General features: G+C 43.6%; 1 protein-coding gene across 4 annotated transcripts in view; it reads left to right on the forward strand.

The window, feature by feature from the left end:
- ACSM5 (acyl-CoA synthetase medium chain family member 5) overlaps nt 1-14,525 on the forward strand; it is a 35,993-nt gene that overhangs the window by 15,937 nt on the left and 5,531 nt on the right. For all 4 annotated transcript variants that reach the window (XM_024349794.3, XM_054668296.2, XM_024349795.3 and 1 more), the window contains exons 7-13: nt 2,299-2,378; nt 4,193-4,316; nt 5,521-5,601; nt 5,747-5,848; nt 11,608-11,735; nt 11,824-11,923; nt 14,358-14,477. In XM_024349794.3, coding sequence (XP_024205562.1) covers nt 2,299-2,378; nt 4,193-4,316; nt 5,521-5,601; nt 5,747-5,848; nt 11,608-11,735; nt 11,824-11,923; nt 14,358-14,477 — 735 coding nt within the window. The remainder of the gene's footprint in view (nt 1-2,298; nt 2,379-4,192; nt 4,317-5,520; nt 5,602-5,746; nt 5,849-11,607; nt 11,736-11,823; nt 11,924-14,357; nt 14,478-14,525) is intronic.

A 14,525-nucleotide genomic window follows, 5' to 3' on the forward strand; every position in this document is an offset into this window, starting at 1 on the left:
TTCTTTAGTGGTGATTGTAAGATTTTGGTGCACCCATCACCTGAGCAGTATACACTGCACCCAATTTGTAGTCTTTTATCCCTCACCCCCTTCCCACCCTTTCCCCCAAGTCCCCAAAGTCCATTGTGCCATTCTTACACCTTTGCATCCTCATAGCTTAGCTCCCACTTATGAGGGAGAACATAAAATATTTGGTTTTCCATTTCTGAGTTACTTTACTTAGAATAATAGTCTACAATCTCATCCAGGTCCCTGCAAATGCCATTAATTCATTCCTTTTTATGGCTGAGTTGTATTCCATTATATATATTTATATACCACACTTTCTTTGTCCACTTGTTGATTTATGGGCATTTGGGTTGGCTCCACATTTTTGCAATTGCAAACTGTGCTGCTATAAACATGTATGTGCAAGTATCTTTTTCATATGACTTCTTTTCTTCTGGATAGATACCCAGAAGTGGGATTGCTGGATCAAATGGTAGTTCTACTTTTAGTTCTTTAAGGAATCTCCACACTGTTTTCCACAGTGGTTGTACTAGTTTACATTCCTACCAGCAATGTAGAAGTGTTCCTTGTTCACTGCATCCATGCCAACATCTATTATTTTTTGATATTTTGATTATGGCCATTCTTGCAGGAGTAAGCTGGTATCGCATGGTGGACCAAATATAGTAGATTCTTAACCCATATTGATTGTTATCATCATGATCAAACTCATCACCATCATTATCCATGTAGTGCTTGATCAGCCAATGTATGGACCTTCTCCTTGCACTGTCCCCAGCTCTGATATACTGTTTTCATTATCTATTGCTATGTAATAAATTATACCGAAACTTAGCACTTTAAAACACAAGCATTTATCTCACAGTATCTGATGGTCAGGAAGCTGGAGGTAGCTTAATGAGGGGTTTTGGGAGCAGGGTCTCTCATGAGGTTGCAATCAAGAGGTCAGCAAGGTATGCAAATGTTCATAGCAGCATTAACAATAACTAAAAGGTGAAAGCAACACAAGTGTCCATCCACAGATGAATGAATAAGCAAAATGTGGTGTATATGTACAATGGAATATTACCCAGCCTTAAAAAGGAAGGACATCTTGTTGTATGATATAACGTGGATAACCCTTGAGGACATTATGCTAAGTGAAACATGCCAGTCATACAAGGACAAATACTGTATGATTCCACTTACATGAGATTCCAAGAGTAGTCAAATTCATAGAGACAGAAAGTACAATGGTGTTTACCAGGAGTTAGGGGAGAGATTAATGGGAAATTATTGTGTAATGGGTACAGAGTTTAAGTTTGAGAAGATAAAAATAGTTCTGGAGGTGGATGGTAGCAATGGTTGCACAACACTCTGGAAATGTTTAATCCCACTGGACGATACACTTAAAAACCATTCCAATGGGCAAATTCTATGTTGTGTGTATTTTGCCACAATAATTTTAAAGAAGATATTTGCTAGGACTGCAATCATCTTAAGGATTGACTGAAGCTGGAAAATTGCTTAAAAATTCACTGGTGGCCAGGCACAGTGGTTCATACCTGTAATCCCAGCACTTTGGGAGGCCAAGGCGGGTGAATCATGAGGTCAGGAGTTAAAGACCAGCCTGGCCAGGATGGTGAAACCCCGTTTCTACTAAAAATACAAAAATTAGCCGGGCCTGGTGGTGGGCACCTCTAATCCCAGCTACTCAGGGGTCTGAGGCAGAGAATTGCTTGAACCCGGGAGGCAGAGGTTGCAGCGAGCTGAGATCTTGCCACTGCACTCCAGCCTGGGTGACAGAGTGAGACTCCATCTCAAAAAACCAAACAAAAAACAAAACAAAAACCTCACTGGTGGTTTTTAGTAGACTTCAATTTCTCACTGGGTGTTTGCTAGTCTCCAGTTTCTCACTGTGTGCAACTGTCCATAGGATGGCTTGAGCATACTAAAAACATGGTGGCTTGCTTCCCCCAGAACAAGGGATCCCAGAAAGGGAGAGAGAAAGAATATTCAAGACAGAAGCCATAGTCTTTGTATAACCGAATCTTGAAAGTGGTATTCATCACCTTGGCAGTATGCCATTGCTGTCACAGACCCACTTTGGTATGAGGTGAGAGGGGATCCTCCAAAGGTGCACATGCCAGGAAGTAGGGGTCACTGGACACCATCTTGGCTGCTGGATTCCACACATAGTTTTCAGCTTCTCTGCTTTGGTACTGAGACTATAAAGATGCATTTGGCTCCATCTTCATGGTCCCACCCCAATGATTCTAAGGACATCTTTCACCCTTTGTTTTGGTTTAGACTCTCTCCACATTCCCGATAACCACCCTCTGCTGTGTCCCAACCATCTTTCGGCTGCTTGTGCAGGAGGATCTGACCAGGTACAGCCCATCTATTTCGTGCTTTGAGGGCCTAAGTATGTGAATATATAGCATGGGTATCTACACACACAACTACCCTCTCATTCCAACTCTCCTTCTTTCTCTGTCTCTCCCTCTATATATTTTTCTGCCCCTCTCTTTGTCTCTCTCTCACACACACATTTATACACATACACATTGACAAGTCAACATACCTGTAAATCTCACAGATGCCCCTCAAGAACAAGCTTCTGGCCCCCCAAAATTTGCATCCAGATGGAACTAAATAGATTTAAGGCAGATTGAAATTTTAGCACCTGAGATAGGCTTCTCCTCACACCATACACCCATGGGCTATTCTGTCAGCAGTGTGTCTGCTACTTCTGTGAGGCGAGAGAAATGATTGGACAATTGTTAGCCACCTATAGAGTGCGATTTGTGGCCAGGGCCCTCAGGTGTGGTGAAACTAACAAGCCCACACTGCAGTAGATGCCCCAACTCTCAGCCTCAGACTAACCCCAGCCAACTGTTCTCTGAGCACATGCCATTGGGCACCCAAGAGAAAGGGACAAGGCACTGATGATGGCTCCATCCTGGGTGAAGCCAAAGCAACATCTTCTAGCAGAACAGGGCTGGTTGCGGGGGTATATGGAGAGAGGCCCACCATCCTTCAGTATCCACCAACCCTGACCTATTCTCCCTCTTTTGTCCTCCCCCAAGTCATGAGGAGTCGTCCTCTCATCTTTCCTAATCACATGAATCTACCCACCAAGTGTCCAAAAGAGGGAGTTCTTACATGCTTCTAAAAGTGAATTCTTCTCCAATGTAAGAAAATCATCCCATTCATTGATCTGATGTGTGCATCTCCACATGATGATTTTGGCTGAAAGCAAGCTCCAAGTACCTTGTTAAGAACAATGTCGTTGAATGCTCTTTGGTAATAATAAGTAACTTAATCAAGCCAATTTGATCTCCCCTCTCCTCCAAGATTAAAAATGTACTTGCAATCACTGATTTTTTTTATAATTTGGATGATTTGTTGAACAGAGAGGGCATTTTGCAACATAATTAATATCTGTAGGAATTTTTGGGATTCTTAGGGGGCTAATTTTTATCTTTTCAATTTTCTTTTCTTTCCTTTCTTTTCCTTTTTCTTTTATTTTTATTTATTTATTTATTTTAGAGACAGAGTCTTGCTCTGTTGCCCAGGCTGGAGTGCAGTGGCATGATCTCAGCTCACTGCAACATCCGCCTCCCAGGTTCCAGCTTTCCTCCCACCTCAACATTCCAAGTAGCTGGGACTACAGGCATGTGCCACCACACCTGGCTAAGTTTTAGTATTTTTTGGTAGAGACGGGGTTTTACCACGTTGACCAGGCTGGTCTTCAACTCTTGAGATCATGCAATCTGACCACCTTGGCCTCCCAAAGTGCTGGGACTACAGGTGTGAGCCATGGTGCCTGGCCTATCTTTTCAATTTCTAATTGATCTGTCCTTTTCAATCAGATTATTGTCCTAACCAATTTATTATCAATCAGTTTTTTTCCAACTAAATTATTTTGGCCAAGTTACCTGGAACTCACCATATTATGCCAAAACCTATTATATGAGCTTCTGATTTTATCTCAAACTCAGATAGGATGGATCTTTTAAAAATTATCTGTCCATGAGGAGCATGGTTGCAAAGCCAGTGGGTGGACTCACTTAGAGAAGATTAAAAAGCAGGGGCATCTACCCTCTAGTGCCTGTGGTGTTTGCATCTGGGCAGTGGCACAAGAGGGCGGGGTGGTATGAAGATCCTGACATAGGTGGCCTTGTTTTCCTGCCTGAGAAAGGTACCAGTTTCAGAGCCTGAGGCACTGTCTGACCGGAGGAGAGGCCCTCAACCCTGATGTGAGAGAGAAGTGGAAACGCCAGACCGGTGTGGAGCTGTATGAAGGCTATGGCCAGTCTGAAACGGTGAGTGCTGGAGGGGCCAGGTCCCTACCCCCCAGGTCCCCACCCCCCAGGTACCCTCGAGAGCTTCCTGCCTCTCCGGCTTCTCAGGGACCACCCTGCCCCCAGGGGAGAAGCTGATAACAAAATTCCATCAGCTTTCCTTCCCTTTTGATTTCCATATGTTCTCACTTATAAGTGGGAGCTAAGCTATGAGGATGCAAAGACATACAGAGTGGTATAAAAGACTTTGGAGACTCAGAAGGAAGAAGGTGAGAGGAGGGGCATGAGGGTAAAAAAACTACGTATTGGGTATAATGTACACTACTCAGGTGACAGATGCACTAAAATCTGAGGATTCACCACTATAGAATTCATCCATGTTACAAAAAAACGCTCATACCCAAAAAGCTATTGAAATACACACACACACACACACACACACACACACACACACTACTTATAAATTAAAAAAAGGTAATTTAAAGTACTTTTACAATTATACCATGCCAGCAAACCAGCCCTCACTGCTGAAGGCATTGTTTGTCTCCACCAAGACAGTCTACATCTGTCACTGTTCAGAGTCCAAGATTCTAAGCAGCGTCCTCTGTAGTCATCTAGGAAGAGATCTGGGGATCAACTGAGTCTTTTGGCTTAGAGATGGGTTAAGTTCTTTAGGTTTGAGTGCCCACTGGAGTGCCCCATAATTGTTTGCTAACTATGGAAAGAAAAGAAGAAAGACAGGCAAGAAAGAGGGAAGAAAATAGGAAGAAAATGAAGAAGGAAGGGAGGGAGGAAATAAAGGAAAGAGAAAGGAAAGGAAGGAAGAAAGGAAGAGGAAAAAGATGAAAGGAAGGAAGGAAATAGGGAACAAAGAAGAAGGGAGGAGAGAGGAAAATGGAGAATGAAATATCGGGGAAAGGAATGAAAAAAAGAAGGAGGAAAGAAAATGAAGGAGGGAAGGAAGAAAACAGGAAAGGGAAAGAAAGGAAAGAAAGAGGAAAGGAAAGAAGGAAGGGAAGGAGTGAGGGAGGAAGAAAAAAGAAAAGAAAGAAGGGAGGAAGAACGGAGAGAAATGGAGAGAGGAGAAGGGAAAGAAAGAAGAAAGTGAGGCAGGAGAAAAAAGAGGATGAGAGAAAGAGTTATCAGGCAGGGTGAGAGACAGGCATGGCCCAGGAAAGAAGCTAAGTGGAAAGGCTCTTCTTTATCTGTACTGCGTTCTCCCCAGGTTGTCATCTGTGCCAATCCAAAAGGCATGAAAATCAAGTCTGGATCCATGGGGAAGGCGTCCCCACCCTACGATGTGCAGGTAGCAGCCTCCCCCAACTTCTGGCAAGGCCTGGCATGGAGAGGAGAAAGACACACAGTCCTGGCTGGCACGGGCTGCTGGGCTGCTGGAGGGGCCCAGGGTGTAGACACTCATGTATGCACCTCTGTGATGATCTCCTTACCAGATTGTGGATGATGAGGGCAACGTCCTGCCTCCTGGAGAAGAGGGGAATGTTGCCATCCGTATCAGACCCACCCGGCCCTTCTGTTTCTTCAATTGCTATTTGGTAAGAGATGGGGAACAGCCGTTCTCATGACAGTGACTGTGTGCTAAGCATTGTGCACCACACTTTGTAAATATCTATTTGTTTAATCCTTACAATGACTGCATGAGGCAGGTTGCTACTACTTTGTAAATATCTATTTGTTTAATCCTTACAATGACTGCATGAGGCAGGTTGCTACTATTATTAATAAAGTTCTGTTATTGATAAGGAAGACTATTATTGATAAGGAAGCTACTACAAAGGGGAAGTGACTTATCCAGCATCATGCAACTAGTACAGGCAGGACATGGGATTTAAACGTGGGTGTGTCTGAAAGCGTAAACATGACATGAGGGCAGCACCGTTGTTTTAATGAGGTGAAAATCGAGGTACAGTAAAGGAAAGGAGCTTCTGAAGGTCAAACTGCAGCCGGGTGCAGTGGCTCACACCTGTAATCTCAGCACTTTCGGAGGCCGAGGCATGTGGATCACCTGAGGTCAGGAGTTCAACACCAGCCTGGTCAGCATAGTGAAACCCCGTTTCTACCAAAAATACAAAAATCAGCCAGGCATGGTGGCGCACGCCTCTATTCCCAGCTACTTGGGAGGCTGAGACAGGAGAATTGCTTGAACCAGGGAGGTTGCAGTGAGCCAAGATCATGCCACTGCCCTCCAGCCTGGGCGAGGGAACGAGACTCCGTTTCAAATAATAATAATAATAATAATAATAATAATAAAATACATAAATACATAAAGGTCAAACTGCACTATTGTGTCAGAGCTGTCTTCAGGATTCTCTTTGTGGTTTGGTAGCAGGGCACAAACCTGGGATTTCAGTCCAAGTTTCTGGGATAATTCAGTAACTGCTTCTCTTTTGTATTCATCTTGGCTGGTGTTTATGTCGGGCTTTCTTTTCTTCACAGCTTTCTCTATAAAACTCTCAGACCTGGCTGTGCATTAGAAACACCTGGCAAGCCTCAGTTATTGCTGATGCTTGAGCCCCACCTCAGCTTAATTAAAATCAACATTTCTGATGGTGTGGATCAGTTTCCCAGGCGATTCGAATGTCAAGCCTGAGAGCCACTGTTTAATAGAAATGCCATCTCATGTGTCTACTAAGCTGTCAATCAGCTACAGAATTAGAAGGAGCAGAAATAAATCAGTCCATTTCTTTTCAAAATGTTGCATTTTAGTGGTTTTTCTGCCACTACAAGAGAAATAATCTTCTACTTTATTTTGTTTAAAATCACAGAAACTTACAAAAACCCACAACATAGTAATCATGCCAAGCTGAGATCATGTTAACATTTAATGTATTTTCTGCTAATCAGTCTTGGAAGCAATAGTAAATCTTTGACCCCACTGAAAAAATGCATTCATTCATTATTTATTGTCGACTTCGTGCCGCTCGGTGTGGAGCAGGACTCTGGTACTTAGTGTGGAGCAGGACTCTGGTACTTACTGCACTTGTACACTTTCTTTCTGGTTGTGAGATTGTTCCACTGAGTGTACTAAAGTAATTTGAAAAGTTATTTGCTAGACAAGAATCTTTAGTTTTTTTGACTGTTTCTTTCCGTCACCTGTACCAACAGTTAGTTTTCTTTCCAGATCATTCTTTTTTTTTTTTTTTTTTGTGACAGTGTCTTCTCACTCTGTTGCCCAGGCTGGAGTACAGTGGTGCGATCTTGGCTCACTGCACTTCCACCTCCTGGGCTCAAGCAACTCTCGCGCTCCAGTCTCCCGAGTAACTGGGACTACAGGTGCACACCACTTCACCGGGGTAATTTTGGCATTTTTAGTAGAGACAGGGTTTTGCCACCTTGGCCAGACTGGTCTGGAATTTCTGGCCTCAAGTGATCTGCCCGCCTCGGGCAACTCCCAAAGTGCTGGGATTACACGCATCAGCCACAGTGCCCTGCCCAGCTCATTCTTAATTAAGAGAAAAATATTAAATCTCCTCGTGAGAATCAGGAAACATGTGAAAATTATTATAGAGGATCTCAGACCAAAATTGTTCTGTGAGTTTTGATAAGCTAAGCTCATTCTCCCCCTACAATAAACATAAACATTTCAAATTCACGTTGGCCATTCCCATTTAGCTGAAATTGCACGTCAGTTAAATGAATATGCCCATGTCAACTGTATATCCCATATAAGGAATGTGCTCATTTTCCTAGGGAAACAAATTGTCAAATGCACAAATATTTGTTATAGTGCTGGCTGTTTATAACAGATAAAAAAGGTGGAGGGACTATCTAAATTTCTAATATCAGAAATTAGTTATGTAAAGGATTATATTATAGCATTGTGAACAAAAGCAAAAAAACAAAAGAAAAGGAGAAAAAGAAGAGAGAAAAAATTTTAAAAAAAGAATCCAGGAATTTGTTCAAATGCATAATATCACCGCCACAGAGAAATATTATGCAACTATTTAATACAATTTTTTTTGGAAGCAGGGTCTCCTTCTGCCACCAAGGCTGGAGTGCAGTGGCACAATCATGGCCACTGCAGCTTTGACTTCCTGGGCTCAGGTGATCCTCCCACCTCAGCCTCCTGAGTAGCTGGAACTACAGGCACACGCCACCACACCTGGCTAATTTTTTTTTTTTTTTTTTTTTTTTTTTTTTGTAAAGATGGGGTTTCACCATGTTGCCTAGGCTGGTTTTGAATTCCTGGGCTCAAGTGATCCACCTGCCTCAGCCCACCAAAATGCTATGATTACAGGCATGAGCCACCACTCCCAGCCTATAGGAGTTCTTAATATATTCTTGATATCGGTCCTTTGTTTGTTTTAAGAGTTGCTAACATCTTCCTCCTTGGTTGTAGCTTATCTTTTCACTTTCTTTAAGCTATTTTTGTTGAACAGAAGCGTTTATTTCCATGTCATCAAATCATTAAGTTTTTAAATGTTATGGATAGTGCTTTTTGTGTCTTATAAAATCATTTTCAACTTTGGGGTAGAAAATACACATATTCAATAGTTTCTTCCAATAGTTTTATAATTCTGCTTTTGACATTTAAGTTTATAATCCATCTGTGGTGGACGTATGCATGATATGAGATAGGGGTCTATTTTATTTTTTTCTATATGAAAAGCCAATTTATTGAATAAATCCTCCTTTTCCCAGTTATCTGTCATGCTGATTTTGTCAGATATAAAAGTTTAATATAGGCCAGGTGTGGTTGCTCACGACTGTAATCCTAGCACTTTGGGAGGCCAAGGCTGGTGGATCACCTGAGGTCAGGAGTTCGAGACCAGCCTGACCAATATGGTGAAACACCCTCTCTATTAAAAATACAAAAATTAGCTGGGTGTGGTGGCGGGCACCTGTAGTCCCAGCTACTTGGGAGGCTGAGACAGGAGAATTGCTTGAACCCAGGAGGCAGAGGTTGCAGTGAGCTGAGATCACACCACTGCACTCCAGCCTGGGCAATAGAGTGGGTCTCCATCTCAAATAAATATATCATTTTTTAAAAGTTTGATATAGTCATACATAGGCTTTGGCACTTTCTTGTATTTCCTTGATCACTTACTCTGTCTCTGTACTGATACCATGAAGTCTTATCCACAAAAGCATTACCATAAGTCTTCACATGTGGGAGAACAACTCTAACCTTGTTATTCAACTTATTTAGAAGTGTTTTACCTATTCTTAGCCCTTTGCTCATTCATTTGTATTTTAGAATCAACTTGTCAAGTTCCTTGGAAAATGTTTGCTAGCATTTTGATTAGAATTGTATTGCCTATAAAACAACTTAGGGATAATTGACATCTCTATTAATTAAGTCTTTTTTGTTTTGTTTTGTTTTGAGGCAGAGTCTTGCTCTGTCACCCAGGCTGGAGTGCAGTGGTGTGATCTTGGCTCACTGCAGCCTCCGCCTCTCGGGTTCAAGTGATTCTCCTGCCTCAGCCTCCGAAGTAGCTGGGATTACAGGCGCCTGCCGCCACACCTGGCTAGTTTTTGTATTTTTAGTAGAGATGGGGTTTCTCTATGTTGGCCAGGCTGGTCTTGAACTTCTGACCTCAGGTGATCCACCTGCCTTGGCCTCCCGAAGTGCTGGGATTACAGGCATGAGCCACTGCACCAGGCCGATTAAGTCTTTCTTTCACTTTATTTATATCTTCTTTAATGTTGTGTAGAGTTTTAAGTTTTCTCCATACACGTCTCAGAGATTTTGTGTTAGATGTATTTTTAGGGTAGCTTATATTTTTTCTTTTTTCTCAGAAGGTCCTTGTTGAATTGAGATATAATTTACCTACAGTAAAATTCACCCATGTTAAGTGTGTAAGTCGATGACTTTTAACACATGTGCGCCCCTGTGTAACTGCCACCACAGTCGAATAGGGAACATTTTTCACTCCCTTGACAGGCAATCCTCTCCACTCCAGACCCAGCAATTGATACATTGTTTGTCGTCAGTATATAATAATTTTGCATTTTTAAAAAAGAACTTCATGTAAATGGAATCACAAACTATTCCAGTTTATCTGTCTGGGTTCTTTTACTCAGTATGATGTTTCTGCAAGTCATCTGTGTGGTTTCATGTATTTTTATTGCTGAGTAGTAGCTTTTTCTTTGAAACTTTGAGAATCAGAGTTTGATTGTTTTTCTCTTTCCTCTACTCTTGCCCCACACCAATGAGCTTTTTGGTGAGCCCTTCTCCCTCCCTCCCTTTCTTTCTTTCTTTCTTTTCTTTCCTTCCTTCCTTCCTTGCTTCTTTCCTTCTTTCTTCCTTCCTTTTTTCTTTCTTTCTTTTCTCTTTCTTTTCATTCTTTCTTTCTTTTTCTTTCTTTCTTTTCCTTCATTTCTTCTTTTCTTCCTTCCTTCCTTCCTTTTTTCTTTTTCTTTCTCTCTTTCTTTCCTTCCTTCCTTTCTTTTCCTTCTTCCCTCCCTCCCTCCCTTCCTCCTTTCCTCCCTCCCTTTTCTTCTCTCTTTCTTTTCTTCCTTCTCTTCCCTTCTCTTCCCTTCCATTCCCTCCCCACTCTCCTCTCCCCTCCCCTCCCGTCCCCTCCCCTCCCCTTCCTTTCCTTTGTTTCCTACTTGAAGTCTTGCCCTATAGCCCAGGCTGGAGTGCAGTGGAACAATCCTGCAATCTCGTCCTACAGTAGCCCAGGCTTGAGTGCAGTGGTACAATCTCACAGCCTCGCCCTATAGCCCAGGCTGGAATGCAGTGGCACAATCTCAGCTCACTGCAACCTCTGCCTCCCAGGTTTAAGCAATTCGCCTGCCTCAGCCTCCCGAGTAGCTGGGATTACAGGCATGCACCACCACACCCAGCTAATTTTTTTATCTTTAGTAGAGACAGGTTTACACTATGTTGGCCAGCTGGTCTCGAATTACAGACCTCAAGTGATCCACCCACCTCAGCCTCCCACAGTGCTGGGATTACACCCGGCCTAGCCCTTCACTTTCTACCCTCAGTGATTCCTGAGCACAAAGAGTATTCGTGTGTTCTCTTGTCCTAAAAAACACAGCCAGTGGCCCTGTGCCCACCCTCCTGCTTTCAACTATGCTTTCTAGACCCCCTTCTAAGGATGGTGGTGGGTGACTGCCCTTAACCATTTGCTGGCAGCTTGATTCCAATCGAAAGAGGGAAATCCCACAACTAAACAGGGCCATAACTCCCTGTCCATTGGGGAACTCTGGGCAGCCGGGACTTTAGGAACTGCTGAACTTTCTGTTGAGTGGTCTCCAGCTTCCTACAGGGGGCTACTGGGGCAGTAACTGGCCTTAGCAGTTGTTCCCAGAGGGTCCTTCACGGGTTGTATTTGTCTTTCAGGACAATCCTGAGAAGACAGCTGCGTCAGAACAAGGGGACTTTTACATCACAGGGGACCGAGCTCGCATGGACAAGGATGGCTACTTTTGGTTCATGGGAAGAAACGACGATGTGATCAATTCTTCAAGGTCAAGCTGTCTGCACTTTCCTCCTCCCTTTGAAATTTCATGGGGGTTGAGGGAAGCCCACTTGGAAGAGTTTGTTTTTCCCTTCCAGCTACCGGATCGGGCCTGTTGAAGTGGAAAGTGCCCTGGCAGAGCATCCGGCTGTCCTGGAGTCGGCTGTGGTCAGCAGCCCAGACCCCATCAGGGGAGAGGTAACCAGTGCACCCAAGAACATGGCCTCCTGCTTCTGTACCTATTAGCACCCAGCAGAACAAGCAGGAAGGCTCAGATTGTCCTGTATTTCACCTCCATCCATGTGCCACAAAGTTGAAATGCCACCATCAGACACACGTTGCCTTCATGTCTTTAGAGATACAATTACTCTCTAAAGGGACATAATGGGAAAACACCAACACTTTGCTTTTAAATAGACACAATTGCATCCCAAAGAGGCTGGCTATGGGGCAGGAGTTCTTAGGGGGAGGTGCAGGCTCTGTTATCCATCCTGTCTAATAAAAAGTCTTTTCTATTTGCAGATGAGGACATAGCAAGCACACCAGTAATAGTTGCTGATGGCTGTAACCTAAGAGGGATAGAACATGTATCCAAAATGACCTAGATATACCAGAAAGATGGGCCAAATTTAATAAACTGGGCTTTCATAGGAGAAATCCTTTTTTTTTTTTTGAGATGGAGTCTTGCTCTGTTGTCCAGGCTGAAGTGCAGTGGCATGATCTTGGCTCACTGCAACCTCCGCCTGCCAGGTTCAAGTGATCTTCCTGCCCCAGCCCCCCTCCAGTAGCTGGGATTACAGGCACCTGTCACCACACCTGGCTAATTTTTTTTTTTTTTAGTAGAGACAGGATTTTGCCTTGTTGGCCAGGCTGGAGGTCTTAAATTCCTGACCTCAGGTGATCCACCCACCCCGGCCTCCCAAAGTGCTGGGATTACAGGTGTGAGTCACCGTGCCCGGCCAGGAGAAGTCTTTCTGTGGGTCACAGAAGAATGCATATTATGGGAAAGATCAGCTTCCAGGCAGACTTAGGTACTTTTCACTGGCTTACATCTAACATAATCCTAAAGCACAACAGTTACCTTTTGAAAGTTAGTGCAACATCAGCCTGCATTCTCAGAAGCATCAGGACCACAGGAGAGATTCTCAAAGTCTGGTTCTTGGACTGCTTGCAACTGTATCATCTGAGATTCTTGTTTAAAATATAGATTTGTAGACCTAAAGTCACACTTACCAAATCATGATGACTGGGAATGCAGCCCAGAGAATCTGCATTTTAGCCAGCCATTCTTGGCCAAGTGATTCCCCTCTAAAATCCAAAGCCATTAATGTATAATAAGGGAGGTGTGGAGTCCCATTGATGTGCTGAAGAAATCATACCTCAAACGTATGCCTAGTTCTGTATGCCGTGAGTTAACTGGGACTGTGACAAATGGCTGTGTGCTCAAACTTAATCCATGTATAGTGCTTAGAACTGAGTCTGGTGTGTAGAAAGTGCCCAACACATGAGCCGGACACGGTGGCTCACATCTGTAATCCCAGCACTTTGGGAGGCCGAGGCGGGTGGATCACGAGGTCAGGAGATCGAGGCCATCCTGGCTAACACAGTGAAACCCCATCTCTACTAAAAATACTAAAAATTAGCCGGGCGTGGCGGTGGGCGCCTATAATCCCAGCTACTCGGGATGCTGAGGCAGGAGAATGGCGTGAACCCAGGAGGCAGAGCTTGCAGTGAGCCAAGATCACCTCACTGAGCTCCAGCCTGGGCGACAGGGTGAGACTCTGCCTTAAAAAAAAAAAAAAAAAAAAAAAGTGTCCAACAAATATTTCGTAGTTACAGTAGTAAGAGTAAGAGGAAGCTCTTTCTAAAAGCATATCTGTCTGAACATGAAATGATAGTGGCCTTCCTCCCTGTGGGAAGTATGCAAGGACAGTGAGCAACCCCTTTAATAGAATACTGTTAACAGATAGGAATGCTGGAATTAATAAGCATCCAAGTGACCTTCCATTCCTAACAGAAACTATGTATGTTGTGCTTGAGTCTGGGACACTTCCTCCTGCCTGGCATAAGACAGCCTGCAGGAAAGTTGTGGGCAGAGAGACCCAAGGTGCAGAATGTCCCTTGGGATGTCTGGAACAGAAGTGGTGCAGTTCAGGGTCTGCTGATTGCAAATGTTCATCCATGCAGACCCCCAAAGACCTAGTTCCCCTTGAAAGTGCCTGCATTTTCCTCAATCCCACCTGTTCAAACTCATGCCTACCTACCTTTCTCATTAGGAAAATCTGGAAGAAAATGGCCCTAGGAGTTTATGAACCTCTTTTCTCCAAAATATTTCCTTCTTAAGAGAAGCAATGTTGGCTTCAAATGGTGTCATTCCAAGTATGGGGAGTAATTTGAGAAAGAGGTAGGAGTTTGAAATCATCCCAGAAAGGTCAATCCTCCTAATAGTCACACCTGGAAGGGCCAGTAAAAGAAAAATTGATGTTGTTTGTGTCACTGGCTGTGCCCAAAAAAAACTAGTAGAACTTTCATGGTGCAAAGGTAAATGTAGGCACTTATTCAAGGCTCACTTAAGGAGAAAAGAGTTGTTATACGAGGCCTGATCTTTTCTGGGTATTTTGTTTTCCTGCAGGTGGTAAAGGCATTTATAGTCCTTACTCCAGCCTACTCCTCTCATGACCCAGAGGCACTAACGCGGGAACTCCAGGAACATGTGAAAAGGGTGACTGCTCCATACAAATACCCCAGGAAGGTAAACATCAGGGTTTCCAGGGCACAGTGATCTGGGAATCAGATGGGC

Source organism: Pan troglodytes, chromosome 18 (genome assembly GCF_028858775.2).
Source record: "Pan troglodytes isolate AG18354 chromosome 18, NHGRI_mPanTro3-v2.0_pri, whole genome shotgun sequence".
NCBI classification, from domain to species: Eukaryota; Metazoa; Chordata; class Mammalia; order Primates; family Hominidae; genus Pan; species Pan troglodytes.